The 20,717-nt window shown below is 39.2% G+C and overlaps 1 protein-coding gene across 2 annotated transcripts in view; it reads right to left on the bottom strand.

Annotated features, from left to right (window-relative positions):
- Window positions 1-17,042: 17,042 nt before the first annotated feature.
- EIPR1 (EARP complex and GARP complex interacting protein 1) overlaps window positions 17,043-20,717 on the bottom strand; it is a gene marked incomplete at its 5' end in the record, with an annotated part of 91,352 nt that continues 87,677 nt past the window's right edge. For both annotated transcript variants that reach the window (XM_081997095.1, XM_081997096.1), the window contains one exon: window positions 17,043-17,834. In XM_081997095.1, coding sequence (XP_081853221.1) covers window positions 17,660-17,834 — 175 coding nt within the window. In that variant the 3' untranslated portion in view covers window positions 17,043-17,659. The remainder of the gene's footprint in view (window positions 17,835-20,717) is intronic.

Genomic DNA, 20,717 nt, shown 5'->3' with positions numbered 1-20,717 from the left:
TGGAAGGACGAGGGGTGCAGGTTACTTTGGGTAACATCAGCCTCCCTCCTCTTAGTGATAATGGCCATGCCTCAACTCAGCTTCTGCGACCGAGAGGAGATGCGGCGAGCCTGGCTTTCTGGGGCCCTGGACTACACAAAGCTCTTGGTCTCCCTAAGCTGTTTTGCCACCCTCAGCAAACATCTGCCCCAGACGTGCCCTCAACACCTAACGTGCCTAGAGCCAAGCCTTGGGTCAGGGCCGCAGGGAAGTGCCGAGTTGAGAATTCAGCCGCTGCATCCTGGAAGAGCAAAAAAAAAAACCAAAAAGGATTACATCCAAAAGGATTACATCCCAATAGTCAGCTCCAGCCTCCACTAACTTTTAAAGCTGGAACTGGAAAAGAGTGTCTAATGTGAGCTAGTGTGACTCCTCCATCCCAGCTATGGTATAATTACATCATTCTGCTTGACAATGTGACATAGAGGGGGCAATAAAATATCCATTTCACAGTGAGGCCGGTATAACATGGCTACTATGGATGGTTAGGCTACTTAATTTACGTTTCAGAACTCATCTGAATTCATTAAGCATTTCCTACTGTATTCAGCCTTGCTATAGATAGCTGCTTATAAAGGTTATAAGAAATAAACACTTTAGGCACGGGCAATTTATTTCTTCCTTCAACCTGACTATCTTTTGTGAAATTGTGTGCTATAGAGCAATAACTACGGTATCTAATTTATAGAAAGCATGAAAACCAAAGACTTCAAACTGTTTCAGACTCGTACGGAGTTGCAAATATGCTAGAGGAAGAATGAAAACAAACAAACAAAAAGAAAATGCTTAAGGCATTGAAGGTGCCCCAAACAGTGAAGATTAATGTTTTACATTGTTTATATATTTTTGAAGAATGCTTTCAAGAAAGCCACTTACCATTTTCTGTGCTTTTTGCATTGGAAAAATAATTAACCACGGCGTAGGATTTTTAAAGACGACAACAAGATAAATATTTCCTGAATTCTCACAAAGTGAGAAGGTAAATATGTGAAGACTTGACTGGAACAAAATAGAATCCCTCAACTCTGAGTGCATTGTTTGCTGTCCTTTAAAAACAGGCTAAGCCAGTGTGCAGTTCATTAGTATTCTAATTGTCAAGTAGTGCTCGGTGGTTGTCTCAGGCTGTCTGATTAAAAATTAAACAAAATTAATTTTTTTTCCATTGCCAGATGCACTGAAGTCTTTTTTTTTTTTTTTTTTTAATTAAACTCGCTTCCCAGCACTTAAGATCACATGCCATTATAGTGGAGCAGTAACTGACCACACTTTGCAAGAGTAGATCACGAAAGACAATTTAATTCTGAATTACAGTGCAGAGGTTTTCTTCTTCAGCAGCATGCATTGCTGTTCTTCTGTTCATTTCAGCTGATCTTTGTGTTCTCCAAGGGTGAAAGGAAAACTGATGGGACTGTGATCACAGAGCATGGCAAACAGCTCCATGACCTACAACCAGATATGGAGCACATGAGACAGCTTGTTTCCATCCCTAAATAGACTTTGTGCTTTGGTAAGGACGTTCTTGTGGACATGATCCGAGCTGCTGAACTGACGTTTAAAAGTAACATCTGGGCACTAACCACCTAATATACTCTATTCCAATTATACATTTATCTAGCATAAAACTGTACCAACAGATGTTTCCCTGAATCATGCTATTAATAAATATAAACGGAATGTAATGTTTCTATAATGCTAAAAAGGATGACCCAAAAACTGAATTTCTGGACAAAATCTCAAGACCCTGGGGTACATTTTCAGGCACATCCACAGTCATCTTCTGTTTGAGTTACCCGAGTAAATCACTTAAACCACCTTGTGCCTTTGTTGCCTGTTACTAGAAAGGGGATCCTTCCTTCTCTCTGTTACAGTTGGATGGTATGCAAATAAAATTAATCGTGTTATGTGTACAGACACCGTAGTTGTAGAGGACAAAACAAATTCTATATTCAGAATACCAAGATTAACAGGACCGAGAACATTCCCAAGATACAAGAAAAACATGCAGTTATCATTTTAAGCTACAGCCAACTAGAATAACATGTCAATCAGTCTGATGAAGAACAAGAGAAGAGTCGTTAGACTCAGGGTTTGACGAAGATTAGACCATGCCCTCTTGTTTTATTTGTGTTAAGTATGCTGTCAGTAACACTAACTATAGCATTTGTAAAACCACCTTAAAAGATGGAAGCAAAAGGAAAAATAGTGAACATGCTAAGGTTGCATTAACAAATGTATCAAAAACTTCAGAAAAAATACTGAATGAACCTCTGCTAGTCTCCAGCAAGACAGAACTACTTGTTGGTTTGTAACCAGGCTCTCTCATGCTGGGAACAATGTACAAAGGCAAATACAAACTATGCCAATAACGATTGATTTACATCTTTTTACATTTTGGAATTCTCATGGTTAAAAATGATTGGTGGCATCAAACCAGAGCTGAAGAATCACAGAAAATTTTTTAATACAAATAAATTTATGCTCTCCTCCAGAAATTTTTGAGAGGTGTCAGGAACTGCTATAATATTTCCCTTCCTTGCAATATTTCCATGTAGCTTCTCCACGTTCTTAAGCAGTTGCAGGTACACAGCCAGAGACACTAGAGTTGGGTTCAGTGTAATTTTTTGGGTAAGATTCAACTGAATTCTTCTTGACCTATGAATATGTTCATCTCATTTGCAAGATTATGCATAAAAATTAAAGACAAAGACTAGGAAATTAAATTAAACCCCAAATTTGTTCCCTTGCAACAGCGGCCATATTCTTATGAGAAGTAAACATGTTACCTGCAGTGGTGGACTGGAGCAGATGGAGGGGAAAGCAAGAGAATGAATTAAAAGAAACAGGGCAACTCATTCGAAGTCATTGCATCTATACGGATTTACAGCAGATGGGGCCGTGAGTCTGGGTTAGCATGTATTTTCTTAAAATCACTTTATTATCCTTTAAAACTTGATCTGAAAACTGTCAGACCTTTCAAACTTAATACTTGATTGTCACAGTCCTTCCTGTTTTAGCACAGAAAGTTTTCAATGCTCAAAAGCTTCAACGATAGCCCACACAATCTAGAAGAGAACAGGATCAATAATATGACATGGTAATAAAAGTTTCTTCCACTGTAGACTAGAAAGAATAACACTAATAATGTTGTTGCTGCTTAGTAAAAAAAGCTTCTTCCTTTTCCTCTGCACCCACCCCAAGTGTGAACAACCTTGGCTGAGCTGGTTTTGAATGCAGAGTAATGGAACCTCATGGCTCTGTACCAAAAGGAGAATTTCTATCCCCCATGCTGTGGAAGTTTTTGCTTTATACTAAAAAAATAAAAAAGTCATGATTTTTTTTTCTTTTTTTTCCCAACTGAAGTCAAAGACATTGAATACTGAGAAAGATTGCCCTTTGGGGTATAGGATATTTAAAAATAATCTAAATTTTGGCAAGATGCAACGTTAAGATTCTTGTTATGAAACGTGCAGAAGTACAAGGAAAAATTAAGTACTCTCCCTTACTATTAACATTTGCTTAGGTATTCCTTACTATTTAAACAGACAGTGTTAATGATTATTCTCCAAAGACTTAAACACAAGCCTCCCTAGTTTCACGGATTCTTTGACTCTAAAATTGCAAACCTCAGCCTGCACACCTCGGTAGAAGAGATGTAACTATTTTACAAATGTTGTAGCTAACCTAACAACTACTGCAGCCACAGCAAAGGTTTCGTCATCATCAGGGAGCTTTGTATCACGCTCACCTTTCCCTGGTTGCACTTGCATAGCGATGGCAGTTCTCATACCATGCCCCAGACAGGGTTATATAGTTTCATAATCCAAATGCACACATGCACACAAGTTAAATAATAATTTTTGAGAGGCTTATTAAAAATGTGGAGAAGAGCATAGCTCTAAGTAAGGAAATGGTCATTTATGCAGGTCGGATTGCGCTCCTAGGGAAGACAGAGAATCGCTGTACGACATCATATCAAAGGCATCTAACTCATACTCTTCCTCCATGACAGGCCAGCAGAAATGCTTCAAAAGTATGAAAGAACATGGCCAGTTCAGCAGTATGTTCAGTTCCCAGCAATGCAGAGTACAGAGTTCCACCATGAAAATTATCTGCTCCGAGAAAATTCTTTTTGTTTGTTTTAAACTTGCTATCTTGTATTTTCATTGGACACATTGCGAGAAACAGAGAAAAACTCCTTGCTGTTCATTTTACTCCTCAGCATCTATTTCTCTTAGAACAATTCTGTTTTATGAGCTGCATCCCATAGTTGCAAAGATAGTTAATATATATCTGGGGATATTGCTAAGGTTGAAAAAGTTTTCTGTATGCGTGTAGAGAGGATTAAAGTTTGTCTTATCTGTTCTTCCATTTATTCTACCTTCTCCCAAACTTTTCAGATCAAATTCTTCTCAAAAATTACAATAATTTGGCAACAAGAATTTACAAACACCACCAATCCGGAATGCAAATTACATTTTTTTATCAATTAAAAAAAGCTGACTGAAATGCTCTGCCTCCTGTTGAAGCGTGGATGCCTCAAGTGAGCAGCGATTCGAATATAAACTGTGAAGAGTTTAACAGAGCAGCTGTGGACTTCAAAAGGGATTCAGGGACCATGGATGCTTGCAGATAGGTGCTTACAAGGCCTGGTGGGTAACTGCCCACACATTTTTAAAGATTGCCACCTGAGATCCTTTAGTAGAGTTTAAATAGGTGATGTATCAGGCTCAAAGTCAATATAGTATTGAAAGGCAGTTGAAAGGGATTTTACTATGGAACAATTAACAGCAATTCGCACAGGATATTTAGTGGCAGTTAATACTTGTAGTCTTACAAAATGCCTTAAGTATGAATAGCTGTACTAAGGTAAATGTCCTAGTGTTTGGCGTTAAACTTAGCTCTATGAACTTTCAAGTCTAAATGTAAAGTATCTACCAGGACCAAAATATTGCAGGTTTTAAATTAAAAGCATTCTTTTCTGCAACGAAATAGTCTTGGCAACTTAAAAAAACCCCCAACATTCAGCAGCTTTAAACTGCCCCAATGTCACCTACTATGCTTAAACGTTGTATAATCAACAGCTGAGTAATCCAAAAAAGCAGAACCCAACCATGCCAAAACTTAAAACTTCACCCAGCTGTGACTTCATTCCCCAGGCTGTGACTTTGCAAATTCTTTTTCAGGAGGTGAACTAAAGCGAACGGTGCTGGATTTGTAGTAAAGGGCACCTCTCTAGCATTACCATTTTTCACCAGAAACACCTACAGCTTCCCATTCCACCTATAAAGGAAACTGCCTACACTGCGGAGGAAGAACCAAGAAATATTGGCCTGCCCTGATGTTAAATCATTATGGCTATGACAGGCATTCCTACACATGATGCATGTGCAGCTGCAAATAAGGTCACCGCGTTGTTCTCCTTGGCAGTTAACAGTATGTGCTGAACATCTCTGCTTCCCTTTTGAATTTACACTAACTTCACTCCCTTAAAAATTAGATGAAAAATTTGCAAAGTAATTAGATTTCTATGTATAATTAGTGAAGACTTAATTCACTACCAATATATTTCACCTTTCTGTGAGCTACTGTAGCAATGACTTTCACTATTCAGAGCTTTCCATACCACTGAGCTCCAAACTAATTTACAAACTTTGGATATTATTATGTTCTGTGACAGTAAATAATAGAAGCCCCAGATTTAGAGGTATGCTAGATCCAGGCTTCCCTTAAAACATCCACATTTTCAGATAAAAATCAGAGCTGCTGGGCTTACCACAGTCACAGTGTATGCACAAACCAGGTCAACACTGTGTGTGCAGTTGGCCTCACGCACGCGGGCTGCATCAACAGCCTGGCACGGATAATGGCCAAGTGATTCCTAACTATTATAATTACTGTAAAATCACAGAACACCTGGCAGTGTATACGTACACATTTCTGTCATCAGCTAGCATAAATCAGTACGGCACTGAAAAAAGTCAATGGCAATGAGCTTATTTAAAGCAGATAGGGACCCAGTCTCAAAGAACCGAACTCTGCCAATCATATGAATTCATTTTAGCAAAGCAGTGCTGTGCTTTCTGAAAGAATCTTGTTCGTACTAGCTTAGCATTAGCTTGGCGACATTTGGAAAATCAGGATTCAATTCACTTGCTTATTGCCATAGTATGGCCTAGCAAAGACAGAGTTCACTAAGAGCTACTGTTGAAGACAGCTTAGTGAGAATGTGCTGATAAAAAATATTATTTAAATAATCTCACTACGAGACAGCATCTCTCATCATGGATGCTGGCCAAGAGCTTTGAATATTTTGTGAGTTAGTGCAGCCAGAGGCAAAAACAAACCCAACAGTCACCGGGAGGATTTGTGGGGCTTCCCCTGGTAGCTTCCCATCCAAGTACAATGCATACTTTGTGAGATCTGATACTACATGTGGCAGGGCTGCTGCTAAGAGGGTCACCATGGGATTATTTTAATGTTCACTGAAATGGAAGCAATTTATTACATACTGCAGTAGCATCGCTTTCATTCAAATTATAAGAGGTTGCAAGTAGCCTTTTAAATCTGCTTTGCCTTTCCCTCTGGTACCAGCTTACCTTCAAGCTTCTTGGAAAGTAGATGCTCTGTGAAGCAGGCTTCGGAGGTTACACTAAGAACAGAGCATTTAGTAAGTACCCTGTTGACCTCCCAGAGCATGCAGGGTTAGAAACATACATCTGCATGCGTAAATTGGGTTTCCCCACTGGCCTAAGAATGGGATGCATCTGTGGAACAAGTTTTGCACTTACTTGAATATTATCATAAAACATTTACATGATTTAATTAGATTATGTAAATGCTTTACTCTGATTTGAAGCTTTGAAAATCATAATGTCATGCTCTAAATTATGCAAGATTTGAAAATGCTTTTCACAGCAGTAGAAGCGAAACCACAAGTGAGACAGTCCTGCCACATGCCTTTCTGCTGTTCTCTAGTCACCAAAGACCACACAGACCACATTACTGTAATTCTGACATTTTCTATTAACATTTTCTGCACATAGTTATTTTGTGCCCCAAATCCAAATTCAATTTGGAAAATGTTTTTTCCAAAAAAAACACATCTCAACTAAGCAGCAGATTTTTTACAATGTCCTCCCCACAGTTCTCTGACACAGCGTGTACTTCACGGCAAGGAGATCTCAGCAAGGAGATTCAGTTAAGAGTTATTTGTGGAAGCATCCTCCTAACTGCTGAGCAGTGAAAAAGGGAAGTAGGTAAAACCTTAGCAAACATTTTTCTCTTAAGTTGTTACTTCTATTGTACTTCTGGATAGGGTAGTGCTGCCGCAAGACTGAGAACATGTCACTAAGAGATCCTGCACTCCATAGGACATTCTTCAAACTATACAGAACAGGCATTTATACAATCTACAGAAATAAAGTTACAGCAGGTAGGGATGGTATCCAATTATCTGGACACAAAAGGAACCACCATTAGAGACAACCATCATGAACTAACTCCAGGAATTAACATGCACTCATGGAAAAGCCACAATAATTGGGTAGCTGAGTTTTAGCAGGGCTTCATTATTCAGAACCACTTATTCTCCAACACAAATGGAGTGCACCAGCTTCATCTTCAATACAGCTGCTTGATGTGCAAGAAACACCCACATCTGATCTAATCCACCATACAGATTGACATAATGGGCTCTAAAGCATGTACCACTTTCTATTAGGGTCACAAATCTTTCTATGTAGTCAGAATACCTCACCCCCAAATCCTACTGGTGCCCCCATGTTCTGACACCACCACCCTCAACCTGAAGATTATAGACAGAGGAAAAAAAAAAAGGAAATAAACTTTAAGTTTATGAAAAGTCCTAAGATGTTTGAGTTCCAAGGCAAGGGAACTTTGAGAATAACAGCTCAGATTATTTTTTTTTTTCCTTCAGCCATGGGTGACCAGAGAATAGTTCATATGCAGGCCAGGGTAAGTCATATGATTGTCAGTATATCCATGCTGGGGTAATGCCTATCTCTAGTGGCAGCCTACATTCCTGCCTCACCATGGAATAAACCTGTCCATTTTTATCTCACACAGATGAGGACTCTTGGGAAAGCCTCTCTCTCAGTTTGTCATCTATGGCATGCTGCCCAGCTTTGGTTATGACTTCTGAGAAAGCTGATGAGTTGTGAGAAAAGGCTGTATGAAAGTCTGTGGGGAAAAGCCACACAGGATAAACATAAAATTACAGAGGTAATACTGTTGTGGTGGGAAATGTTAGCAGCTCAAGGATTCAATAGGGTAAAGACACCAAAATGCAAGGGTATAAAATCCTAACGGGATAAATGGAGCTGGAAGATGGCAACTCTACAACAGAGGATCTGTCCCAAGCAGCACAAAGGACAACTCTTCCCCCATCTGATACCTTCCTGGACAGCAAAATTCCCTTCAGGTGTCTTACCAGACATGGGGAATACACCAGTGCTAGTCCCAGTAGCTTGTTAAATTTTCGCCTGTATCCTGCTTGCAGAGTCTCCTTGCACATTTCAAAAGATACCTGAACTGACTAACACAGAGACAAACAGAAGCCACTGCCTTTTCCCACACAACCTCCCCTGCTTGCAGCTCTCAGATTATTACAAATATCTTGCTTATGACAACAGGAAGACATTCGTCTGCAACATACTTGCTCCAGTTGCTTGCTGGGCTCTGCTTGCTAGGCTTTCCCATTCTCTTCTGACCTCAGCCAGTCATCACATCACCCTGTCACCTGCTTACCTTCCTGTTTTACAGCGCCACAACCTCATTCTTTTCTGGCTATGTAGGAAAGTTACACAAGACGAATGATAAACTCGTAGGGACAAGCTTATTTTTAAAAGTTTCATATACCGCTCTTCAGGGATGCACAGGAGCTCCCTTCTGCTGTACAGGCAGAACTGATGCTGATCGCCACTCCAGAAATATTCACAAAACCTGGAAGTGAAATAATCACAAAACTTGTCATCTGAAAATAATTTGCTACAAACAAATGTAAAGAACAATGCCCCCCTCAGCTGAGCAGTAAAGTGTTTTTCAAACACTAAATAGTAAAACTCTCATTACCCCGCACAGCAGACAATATCCCACAATGCATAAAACAGAACTGACTCAGCCTCTGTCGTGGGCAATACCAGAAGAGCTCGAGGTACTTACTCTCCGGTTCTGATGGGTCTTAAGTCAGCTCATAAGGCTGCCATACAGGCCTGGCAGAAAAACTAAGTTGCTCTTAGTCCAGGTTGCACAATGTCTTTCCTGTGATAGGAATCCTTGAGATGAAGCTCCCAATCCAAAACTGCACCCTCCTGTGGTTATCGGAGAAAATAAATTGAGCACAGCTGACTGAAATTATTCTGATTCAATTATTTCATGAACACTTCAACTAACCACATTTATCAGCCTCCTAAACTCATAAATCATAGCAATCTCTGTTGGGAAATTCAAAATTGATGTGGCCCCGCCTGAATCAGAGAAAGCAGTAGGCATCTGACAGCCTTGAGGAGCAGCCTTGTGTGAGTTGATTGGAATTTCTAGCAGTATTAATCTTAATAACCTCAGGTAGCTTCCTCCCCGCAGCCTATGTCTTTCTGCGCAAGCAGTGAGGGAGGGAGCACTGCAACAATTACTCCCTCGTTCTCTCCAGCTGGCTCTGTTTCCTGATGAATACGAACACATCATGCTCAGCCTCCATCCACAGCTCTTCTCAGCCCTCAGCAATGACCAGTCCAAAACCTGTAGAATTTCTATTGTGATTTGAGCCTTGAGGTGTAGGACTTAGCAATAGAAACCAGAATACCTTCTGATAAAGCAGCATGAAGAGACTTAAAAACAAAAGCAGCTTTTCCCTCTGTCTCACAAGTGCCTATGAACTGCAACAGGAAAGTGTACAGCATTTATCCAAGTCATTCAAACAAAAAACTGAAGATATTCAGACAGCATTAACACTGAAAATAGATGATTAAAACACAGATCAGAAATAGGCATCTATCTAGGAAATTGAATCCAAGTAACTGTCACTCACATCTGACAGGACGATCAGAACAGTTGCTGAAGCTCTCTGGTATTTGCTTTGCGAAGGATTAAACAGCTCCCATTTCATTTGTGATTTTCCTAACAGACTTTCCAATAATAATATGTCTACCAGATTTCTCCCATTTTACCCGGATTGACTTATAGAAAAAAGCACAACAGCATCAAAGTATCTATGGCTCCATTTACCTACCAGCTGCTCAGCAGACACGCATGCACCCAAGCCTAACTCTTTTGTAGTTCCAAATAAATGTATTATGCAGCCACTCTCCCAAGGATAAGGAAACATTCCTAATTTTAAGAAGATGCTTTCTTGTTTGTGCTGATGTATCACTGTCCTGAGTAGCATAACTGTTTTTCGGAAGCAGTTTTAGATAGGTAACTTCTGCTTAAAAATACTGATATGTGTATGCTGAGACATGGCTGAAAGTACTCAAGTGAGTTTTACCCCACCAGCTGCATGCTGGAAAACAGATCATTCTTGTTCACAATCTCTGAAAAGTCAAGTTGCAGGTATTCTCTCTCTCCCCTGCCCCGATTTCCAGGCACAGAGTCAAAGGATGCTTCATTGCTTACTTTAGCAGAAACTCTTCCCCATTCTAAGAAACTAAGGGAATATGTTTGGTCGGTTGTTTTTTTTTTTAATGTGTGTTTAATACAGGTTAAATTTACCATTATATCCTACGTTCCACCCATCCTCTTTGGAAAATAGAGAGGTGAAAGGGAAATCATACAAACATTTGGATTATAATTCTGCCTATTCTGTGTAACACAATGGATAATCCACGCTTTGTTGCATGGATGCAATCACATAATTTCTGATATTTGCTAATGTTTTGACTGGTGTTTATGAAAAAAAAAAATCTAAGTAAAAAACCCCAACCAAATAAAACATTCATAATTTCGCTAAGATTTCCTCACTCTGAAACATGTTTCCTTACCCAACTCCGTGCACTGCTGGTCCGCAGAGCTCCAAATATCAACACCATTTCTGCTATTTTCCAGTCTTTCTTGTCTTCTCAGTCGTCTGCAAATTTTTAGAAACTGGCAGTGGTTCAGAGAATTTGTTTGCCAAGTCTATTACCACCCCAGGATTCAGCTCATCTAGACTTGCCGATTAGTATGTGGTATCTTTGGGTTTTCCAAGGTTTCCCATACTCCTCTAAATTCATTCTGTTTAAACACTTTTCTATAGTTCCTCCTGCCAAAATCCTGAACTCAGGGTGGCATCAGAATAAATGGACAATTTGCTGAGAAGGTATATTAGAGGTCCTCCCTGCTCAGCCCAGCTGCTTGGCAGCTGTTGCTACAGCCCCAGGGCAACAGCAACCCACATATTTGCCATGCATCTCCACACGGGGAGCTTGGCTCCTGGATTTAGTAAGACTCATTCATCTCTCTCTCCCCAAAGCTATCTTCTGTGCTGGCGCACTAAAACCCCTTTACAAAGTTGGGGCTGCTGCAGCAAACCAAAAGCTGTAGCATCAAAACAGGGGGGCATTTTCCCAAGAACAGCTCAAAATTCTTTTGCTCTAAGGTAAGTCAGGATGTGCCTCGGATACTTTATTAATCACATGTAATATCTTGAGTTATTCTCACTAGGACACTCCCCTGAAGTCATAAACAGGGGGATAAACAGCGTCTGTCAGAAACAGATGCTTTTGCAGATCTAACTAGTGTGACTCAAGAAACAGCCCGCTCGAAATTTTCTTCCTGCCTCTCAGGGTACTGCTCCCTCGGGTTGATTACCTAATCTGATAACTTTGCACTGAAATGGACTGCAGCTGCTCACACATGCTGCTACAACCCGACCTCTGAAAAGAATAATGACCAGCCAAAAATCCTAACCCCTTAAAACCTAGAAGATCGGACTAACAACTAATGGATCAACACAAACTTGACAGCAACCATCCTGTATGAACCATCTCCAATATCAGAACTAAAATGCCACAATATAAAATGGCAATTCTCTAGCACTTAAAATACGTTAACACAGGGAGATTAACATGGAAGAATTTTAAGGACCTTTAATATCATAGCAAAAACAAACAAATACTTTTTTTTTTTTACTCTTTACCCCTGTATCTTTTTCTTTACTTCATTTACTGCCAATTTCTTCAGTCTTTCCTATTTCTGTTTCCCAAACTGATCTTTCCCTGATCTTGTCTTTTTCAATTCACTTTTCACTCTGTATTTGTCAGCCTTCCTTTTACTTTTTCTTCTCCTTTGTCTTTTTCTCAAAATCTCTGTGTGTCATTTTCTTCCCACTTCGCTAGCTCCTCACTGACCAATGTGGCAGGTGGAACGAGCAGAAGCAACGTGCAAATTGTTCTGGAGAGTATCCATGGCTTCACACTCGGCAGCTCCCTTTATGGGAAGGCCAGGCTTCTTTAAAAACTGATTTGCACTTTTCTGTCACTTCACTTGCTATTCCAGAAATCATAGGCTTTCTGCCGCCTCAGAATGGCATTCATGCCACAGGCTCCACAACAAAGTTTTAAGCACTTCCTTCATATCCCCCACAAAAAAAATAAATTACAAACAAATAAACAAAAACCAAACAAAAAACCTAGCCCAAACCTTGACATCCTCTGTGCGGCCAAACAGCAGCTCTATAGCATTATGACATTGCATTCAAATACTGATCTTAACAGTGATTACCTACATTTCATTGCTTTAGTTATGTCAAAGGCACATCTACCTCATGGTGTCTTACCACATCAGACCATAGTCAGACAATACTGTTGAAGGCAATCTTAAACAAGCTGCAGAATTTCAGTGTCAAATACTGAATGAAGAGACAAACACAGAAGTAACGTTTTCTGTTGTCAGCTGGAAAATACAATAGTCAGGCAACTTAATTCTTTACAAAGCACTGTTTTCAACTAATTTTAGTGTTGAGCATAATCTAGATCATGTGGCTTCTTATTTCCACGCACATTTGTGAAATGAAAAGGTATGAGATAACAAGAACAGGTCTAGAGCAAATATCAAGTCTACCCATGCCATCCATTACGTTCTTAATTCTAATGTTGACAAGAAGTTCATTAATTTCATGGGCTTCAGTACAGGTCCAGATAATTTTAGCACTGACATCACAGGCAATGTCCAGGTCAGTTTTGCTTTTTGGTGGTTGGTTTTTGTTTTGTTTTGTTTTTTTTTAATTTGAAGTTAGCATCATTTTTAGTTCAAGTGAAACAGATTATTTCAAGCTTCTCATCAAATGGCCAAGACTTGTATTGACTTTGGTCAGCTTCATTTAGATAATGCTCAAAACCTTTTTAAAAATATTAATTCCTTTCTCCTTCAATAATTCACTTTCTGTGGAATAAAAATACCATATCTCAAGCATTTTTGTAATTCCATACCAGACACATATATTAGATTGGTGACAAAGAAAAGATTTTCAGCACCAAATCTGCAATAAAACAAGATTTTAGACGGCAACATTGATAATCTGACATTTTTAAGGAATACCATAATTCACTTTTTCAAAACCAATACCTATCAAAGCTTCTTACCTGGACACAGTCTGCAACAAAAGAAAACTAAGAGGTGTTTGTTTGAAAACACAACAATTATGTGCTTACCAATGTGGGTATGTGACTGTATAAACAGCATTCTCTGTGAGACATTGACAGTGCTGTGAAATCAGTTAGACCGTGATTTGAACTTCCAAAGTGGTGCTGGACTCCTTGCTGTACAGGAATCAGCTTGTCTCCTCAATCTTACTGCCAAGGAGTGTTTTGCAACAACGCAGTTTCCAGAAATAATACTGACATTCTCTAAGAAATTAATCTGAGACACGAATGTTTTCTGAAATCCCCTAAAACATAATTTACAACCAAAGTAAACAGTTGTGCAAAAGAAACATGCAGGAGCAACATGTGGTCTCAGCATTAGAGAACATAATTATTTTTAACTTCTATTTTCTACCTTTACTAGCAAATAGCACATGCCCAGGGAGGTAAGTAAAGACCAGACAAGCACACAGGGATTCTCTGCCAGTTTTCTTTGTAGTGTCCAGCGATTCATGGCTCAAAAGGATTTTCTAAGCCAGAGATGCTGCCTCTATATTTAGCAGCCTTTAATGGATTCATCTTTCAAGTACTGGTTCAGCTACTTTCAAGTCACCTAAACTGTAACATTAATGAGATTTTTTTTGTTTCTTTGGGTGGTGGGTTGGTTGGGTTTTTTTTTTCAGGGGGAAGGGGTTGTGGAAGAGGAATGCCATAGCTCACCTGCACGCCTGTGGAGACCACCTCATTTTGTATGCTTTGAGCCACCACCTGCAGATTCCATTTAATAACCTCTAGTTCTGGTAGCAGGAGAGACAGTGAACAATCACTCTCTATTCATCCTCCCCCTCTGCCACTTGTGATTTTATGGACTTTTATCATTCCCACTCAACCATCTGCCTTTCAGTCTATTTAGTTATCCTGATACAGGTGTTGCATGTTATTCATCATTCCTGTCACCCGCCTCTAAAATCTTTCCCAGTTTTACTACATTGGGTTTGAGATGGAAGAAATCAGGACTACACACAGAATTCAAGATGCACATATGCCACAGATTTATAAATATCTATTATTTAATGGATTAACAATGGTTAATTCTTCTCTATTTGATGACTAGTAATTCCCAAGTTTTTAATTAAAATTTTAACCTCTATTAAGCTGACATTTTTAAAGATCTATGAAAACCCTAAGATCTTACTCCCAAGTAGCAATAGCTATACACTGGTGGTCCCCAGTAGTTGTGTAAAATGACTGTTTTCTCTCATATCTGTTACTTCACATTTCCTGCACTGAAATTCATGTACCATTTTATAATTCAGCCACTTTGTGAGGTAAGACCCTTCCATAATTCTTCAGTCAGTCATCTTTACTACTCTGAACAGCATCTGCAAACTTTGCCATATTTCTATGCAGCCCTTTTTCCAAAAAGGTCACGAGTACACTGTAAAGCCCAGGCCTGGCAGAGATCTTTGCAAGACTTCACTGGCAATTTCTTTTTGCCATGAAATGTGATGATTTATTCCTGCTTCCTCTTTCCTATCTTTTAATCAGTTATTTAACCATCTTTGAACCATTCCTCTTCTACAGCAGCTTGCTGTCTCTAACAGCCTGGGATGAAACCTTGGCAAAAGCCTTCCCTTTCTGAAGGTCATTTCCATACTGCTGCCAGTGCCGTACATGTAGCTCAGATCCCGCTTTACAGACAGCTGAAAATGATTAAAACTTGACCTTCCTGCTCTCTTGATTCTACTGTAATACATTTCATTCAAATTTGACCTGCTATTGCCTTCCTTCCCAGTGTTCGTCCCCTCTTTTCTTTCCTTTCCTCTTGAGTGATACTATACACAGTTAACAAAAGTAAAACAAAAGAAAATATTTCTTGATAGTATTTGTTTACAGAGCTTTCCAGCTCATAACTTACAATATTAAAGGAAATACAGCCACATCACAATTAGTCTGAAACCTGTCCCGCATTTATTATGTTAAAAATAAAATCAAATCCCACAGTGTTACGTAATTTCCCGTCACCTTCGCACTGCAAGCCATATACATTAACAGACAATGAAGTTTCATTACACCTTTATTGCTAATGTGAAGAAAGATTTAAAGAGTTCTGCTGCATACTGAAGATATACTGCAGGGTTGTGTGTGTGTGTGGTGGGGGGGAACCCAGCAAGGTTTTGTGTCTGAAAATTGAAAGCTCCACATATAGAGCTGCAGCCCAACTAAGGATTTTTATATTCAGACAACTGAAGCATTACTGATTTGGAAATGTAATTTTTCTTACAGTATACAGGTGAATAGCTCATGCCTAATTACAGGTTGAGACAATTTGAAATAGCACAAGTTTAAAATCTTAATGCAGAAAATCAGACCATCAGAATTTCCAATGAAGCATTAATTCTGAAGCAGACAGGCAGCATCGTTAACACAAAAACAAACAATAGTACAGATGATTTAATTAGATTACTTCACTCCTATGAATTCTTCCAAACATGCTCTTTAAGAAAGCCAGAAATAGAATTTAACTTCCATCTTTTCTGGATATTTTGGCCTATAGCAGTCAGTCATGCTCTCAAAGCGTGTTCTCACAGAAGCAGCTGTGTATATACACAACAAATCACATTCTGACATTTCGATCCAAGAGTGGGTAAGGACAAGCAGAGGTGAGCAGCAGGCTGTCCCTCAACACTAACACCAACAGTTGCCATAGCAACGGGAGGAATCACAGGAAGAGGCTGGTATTGATCTTTCCATCCCGTGTTCTTGCCATTTCTTCCGAGTGGTCTTACACAATGCTGCCACAACCAACACCATTGCACATACCCGAGTTTTGAAGTCAACGGGAGATAACAGCGATGAAAAGGCAATAGGGAATAATTACTGCTGCAGTTAGTCTGAGTAGACAAAGAACAGGCAGGAGAATTTTCATCTTAACAGCAAGCTACGCAAGGGAAAGGGGTGTGTCATACGTACAGGCATGCTTCACGATGCCTTCCACTTACATCTCAAGTTTTCTATGCATTCTCCTGCAGGGCATCATCTGCCTGTTCTCAGAATTTGTAACAAGAGCCTCACCGATGCCTAGGTCAGGTATTGCAAAGAGCAGGATATAGCAAAGGATGTTTTGTGCTTAGTTGAAAGCCTGCTACATCGTGCCAGCAGAATGGCACAGAGCCAAAAGGATAAGAAAGAGAGACTACTTATAAATAGTAAAGAGATTTTTCAGGTTAACAATGGCATTGCCTCAGAGTCTCTCAAAATACACTACAGCACAACTAAGTTCTATAAACATGGGATAATACTTTACATGAGAATAGAAGAAGTTTCCGTAAAGGCTAATATTGTTTCCAATAACAACACATAGCTCAAAATCGCATTTAGTTTGCAAATTACAGGATGGTATTTTGTTGATACTACCATAAGGCTTGAAGGAAAAAATATATTTTGAAGGTTTCACCTTCATGATTAACATTTCTTCCTAGGATATGCAAAATGGGGGAAAATAACCTATTTAAAATGTTAGACTGAATTAAGAAAGCATTTGAAGACCATTCCCAACTATATCTATAAACACTGAAGAATGACCGGAATAGTTAGCAAAATGTGGCCCTAGCTAAGAAGCAGAAAGCTGCTTATATCAGAAAGATAAAACATTGTTTTTATAAACGAGTAGATCACTTCTATATGCACCCTACGTTGTCCAGTTTTATATCAGCATAATAACACTTCTGTAATCCACTATATTTGCAATAAAGCTGAAGTAATAAAGTAGTAAGATGGGAAGTACCAAATATCTCCAGAAACTTTGTAATTCACAAAGTGATTAGCCCTCAAAAAAAAAAAAAAAAGTAACTAGCACAGCCTTCAGAAAATGCATCAAAGTTTTCCAAGGCAAATACAAAAGACAAATTAAAAGTGTCTATATTAGTACAGATATTCTTAGCAAAATTCTAACATTTATACTTAATAAAGATCCTGAAAAAAACATAAACAATACCTACCAATTGTGTACATCAACATAACAATTCCACTGTAATCCAAACAAATTATAACAGTATGTGATATTTAAGAGCTCTGGGAACCCTGTTAATAACAAGTCTCCCATCATAACTTAAAGAGGCAAATAGCCACGGGTCTGCTGAGGACCATTCAACTGCATATACGCTATCTTCATGTTCTTCATAGGTAGCTATTACACTGTCCTGAAGGGGCTCTTTAATCCTAAAATTGAAGAAGAAAACGAAAAAGAAAAAAAAAAGAAAATAGTAAGGATCTGTGCACACACTTGACTTAAAAAGCAATATTAAGTGTCACTAATATCTAGATATGCAACCTCCCATTTAAAGTATAAGAATGCAGTAGTAGGCTCTGAGGAAATATTTTATACCAGATGTCTGCATGTACCTATGTTTTAGGTAACACAGCAGAGTCACATCAATGTTAAAGACCCCATTTACAGGGACAAAGTACCTGTTATTCTCAACTCCAGTGCATTTCCAAGTCTCTCAGAACTTACACTAAGCATGTCTCTCTCTAAAGCAAATTAAACTACAGGGTATGATCTAAAGGCACTTAAAAGACGCATTTTTATTAACATTTTTTCCTCTCACCACGCTCCTCCCTTCCTCTCCCCCTTTGTTGTTAATCGAATTCTTAAAATAATACATATTAGAGACGTATCGGTAGGCAAGAAGTTGCAGTCCTTAACATCACAGTCTCTCTGTGCTGCCATCCTGGACCCATTCTCTCCAGAGCAGTGGAAGGGAGATGGAGACACCCCTCTAAACACTTTCATTTTTATCTCCCATTCCTAGACTTAGACCAACACCAGATTCTCATTTATAATTGTATACCTCACCTCTCACTGCAACACCCCAGGCTCCTGGTCACCTACATCACGAGGGACAGACAGATTCTCTTTTGCATTGCAAATATTTAAGAACAGATTCAGGCTATTCTCTGCAGTCCAAACCACCCAAGAGTCATCAGCTGTGCTCTGCTAGCTGAGAACAGCCCTTCTTCCCTCCACTCACAGAGCCAAACCCTCCTCTCACAGCAACACCACAGCACATTATTCTGTAGCTACAGGGTAGGTGAGTTCTCAGAGGATGACCTTAGAGCTCCTCCACCCACAGACGATCACCTCTGTCTGACAGGAACCAGTCAGCCTTTCAGAAGCATCCTCCTGCCTCCCAGAGACAGTCTTTTATTACAGCTGCAACCCTCCTAACAGAAAGCAAAGCCAAAGAGCCTTGTGAATGCCATTCAATCATTTAAACAGATGCTGCTACTACCGAAGTAAGTGTTGTTATTGGCCATCTTTGCCCTTTACCGCTGCCCTCTGAAAGCACGTGTCTCTACGACACAAAGGCTGTACGGTACCACATCTGCATTGCTCGCAGGGTACCGCTGCTCCACCTGGCCAGCCTAACCAGCTGCGAATCTAACATCACAATTAAAATTCAACTGAATTTAATGAATAAGTCAAAAGCAGCGTTAAACTACAGAATAGCTTCAGATACTTAGTTTCACCGACTTTTATCATTTGCTTATGCTACATTTAAGGGCAAATAACATAAAAAGGGTCATAGCACAAACAAGACGCAGCCCCGGGTTAATTGCAAATAGCAGGCTGGTTTTGCAGTTCTCCCGAATATGTACTTTGATACAAACCATCTACCAGCAGAGCGCTAATAAACACACACAGACACTTCATCTCCTGCAATGTGTTTTTCTAACTTCCTGTTAACTGACATGCCTGGTTAAGTGAAAGTTGGTCATGTCCCCAGACAGCAATGTGCTTCACGCGGTGCTCACCCACTTACCCACAACTCCATTATTCTGAAGGTTTCAGATGTCTCTCCGGATAAGCAGGGGAGTAACGCACGGTGCACATGGCTGTCAGGGGACACGACCGACTTTCAGTTAACCAGGAGTCTCAGTTAACCAAAGGTTGGATAAACAAGGACAAATAAGATTCTAGATTATACTATTTTCTGTATGCTCAGAGTTGTTTCAGTGTTTCATTTAAATAACACAGTTCATCTAATTTAATTTACAGAAGTCACAGGGGAGTGAGTGTTCGGGAAAGAAGCCTGTAGATGAACTTCTGTTTGGCATTTCCATTTATAACTACAATTTTTAACCGTCTTTTATTATTGTTTATACCCTGCATTTCTTCTTGGGTATGAAAGCAATTTTGTGCCTTCCCAGAAAAAGTATGCTATTCCATGTGGTTCTTCAGGCCACGTGAGTTGTTTTCAGTGGGTTTTTTTTGTCTTTTGTTTTAAAAAGCATAGATCTATGATACTGTGTATAGATTACTTGTGCATAAGAATGGCATAGCCTTGAGATAGTTATTGAGAATCTGAGAAAAAACTTGCGGAAGTGATCATTTGGTGTAAAAGAGCTAAATGTTATACAAGATAATCAGGATGGAAAAAAATACCAGAATGACATGTGTCTCAGGAACAATACTGAAGATCCAAGAGAAACTGTCCACGAGTATCCTTTATAAACACTACAAATGAAAACAGGTTAGCCTTTAAATTATGAAATGGGTAATGAGCCCAGAAGGATTCTGCTAGAGGAATAAAAAGCAGGATTTATTTCATGTATGTGAAAGACTGTTCAAAATAATAAAAAACAGAAGCAGCAAGACTGGTTGTGGTGGATTTTCTTCCTCACATCAGGAATCTCTGAGACACACCACCTTATACCACGCTAAAAGAATTCTAAGAAAATACCTCAGATTTGTCTGCATTTTGTATATGTGCGATTTTTTTGGGTAATCCAAGAACAGGCTGAGAATACTATTTTTGTATCTACATGAATCTAGGATCTGTAGAATTGTTCAGTTTCAGAGTCCCACATCAAACTATTTAGTCTCAATTAAATTTTACAAAACTGTCAGGCATTTTTATTTATTAAAGAATCAGATCAGACTCTCCTAACTCCCAGATATGAAATACAATTTGGTTAATGCAAGAAGTTACAGACTTAAGAGCTACGACACTGATGTTTACTTAAGAAAGGTAACAAATACATATTAAATACAAACACACACATACATATATATAGATATATACACCTCAACAGAGTCTA

The sequence above is a fragment of the Phaethon aethereus genome (assembly GCF_964289735.1).
Source record: "Phaethon aethereus genome assembly, chromosome: 3".
NCBI lineage: Eukaryota > Metazoa > Chordata > Aves > Phaethontiformes > Phaethontidae > Phaethon > Phaethon aethereus.
Note: the sequence above shows the minus strand (reverse complement) of the source record. Positions and strands in the feature narration are given on the sequence as shown.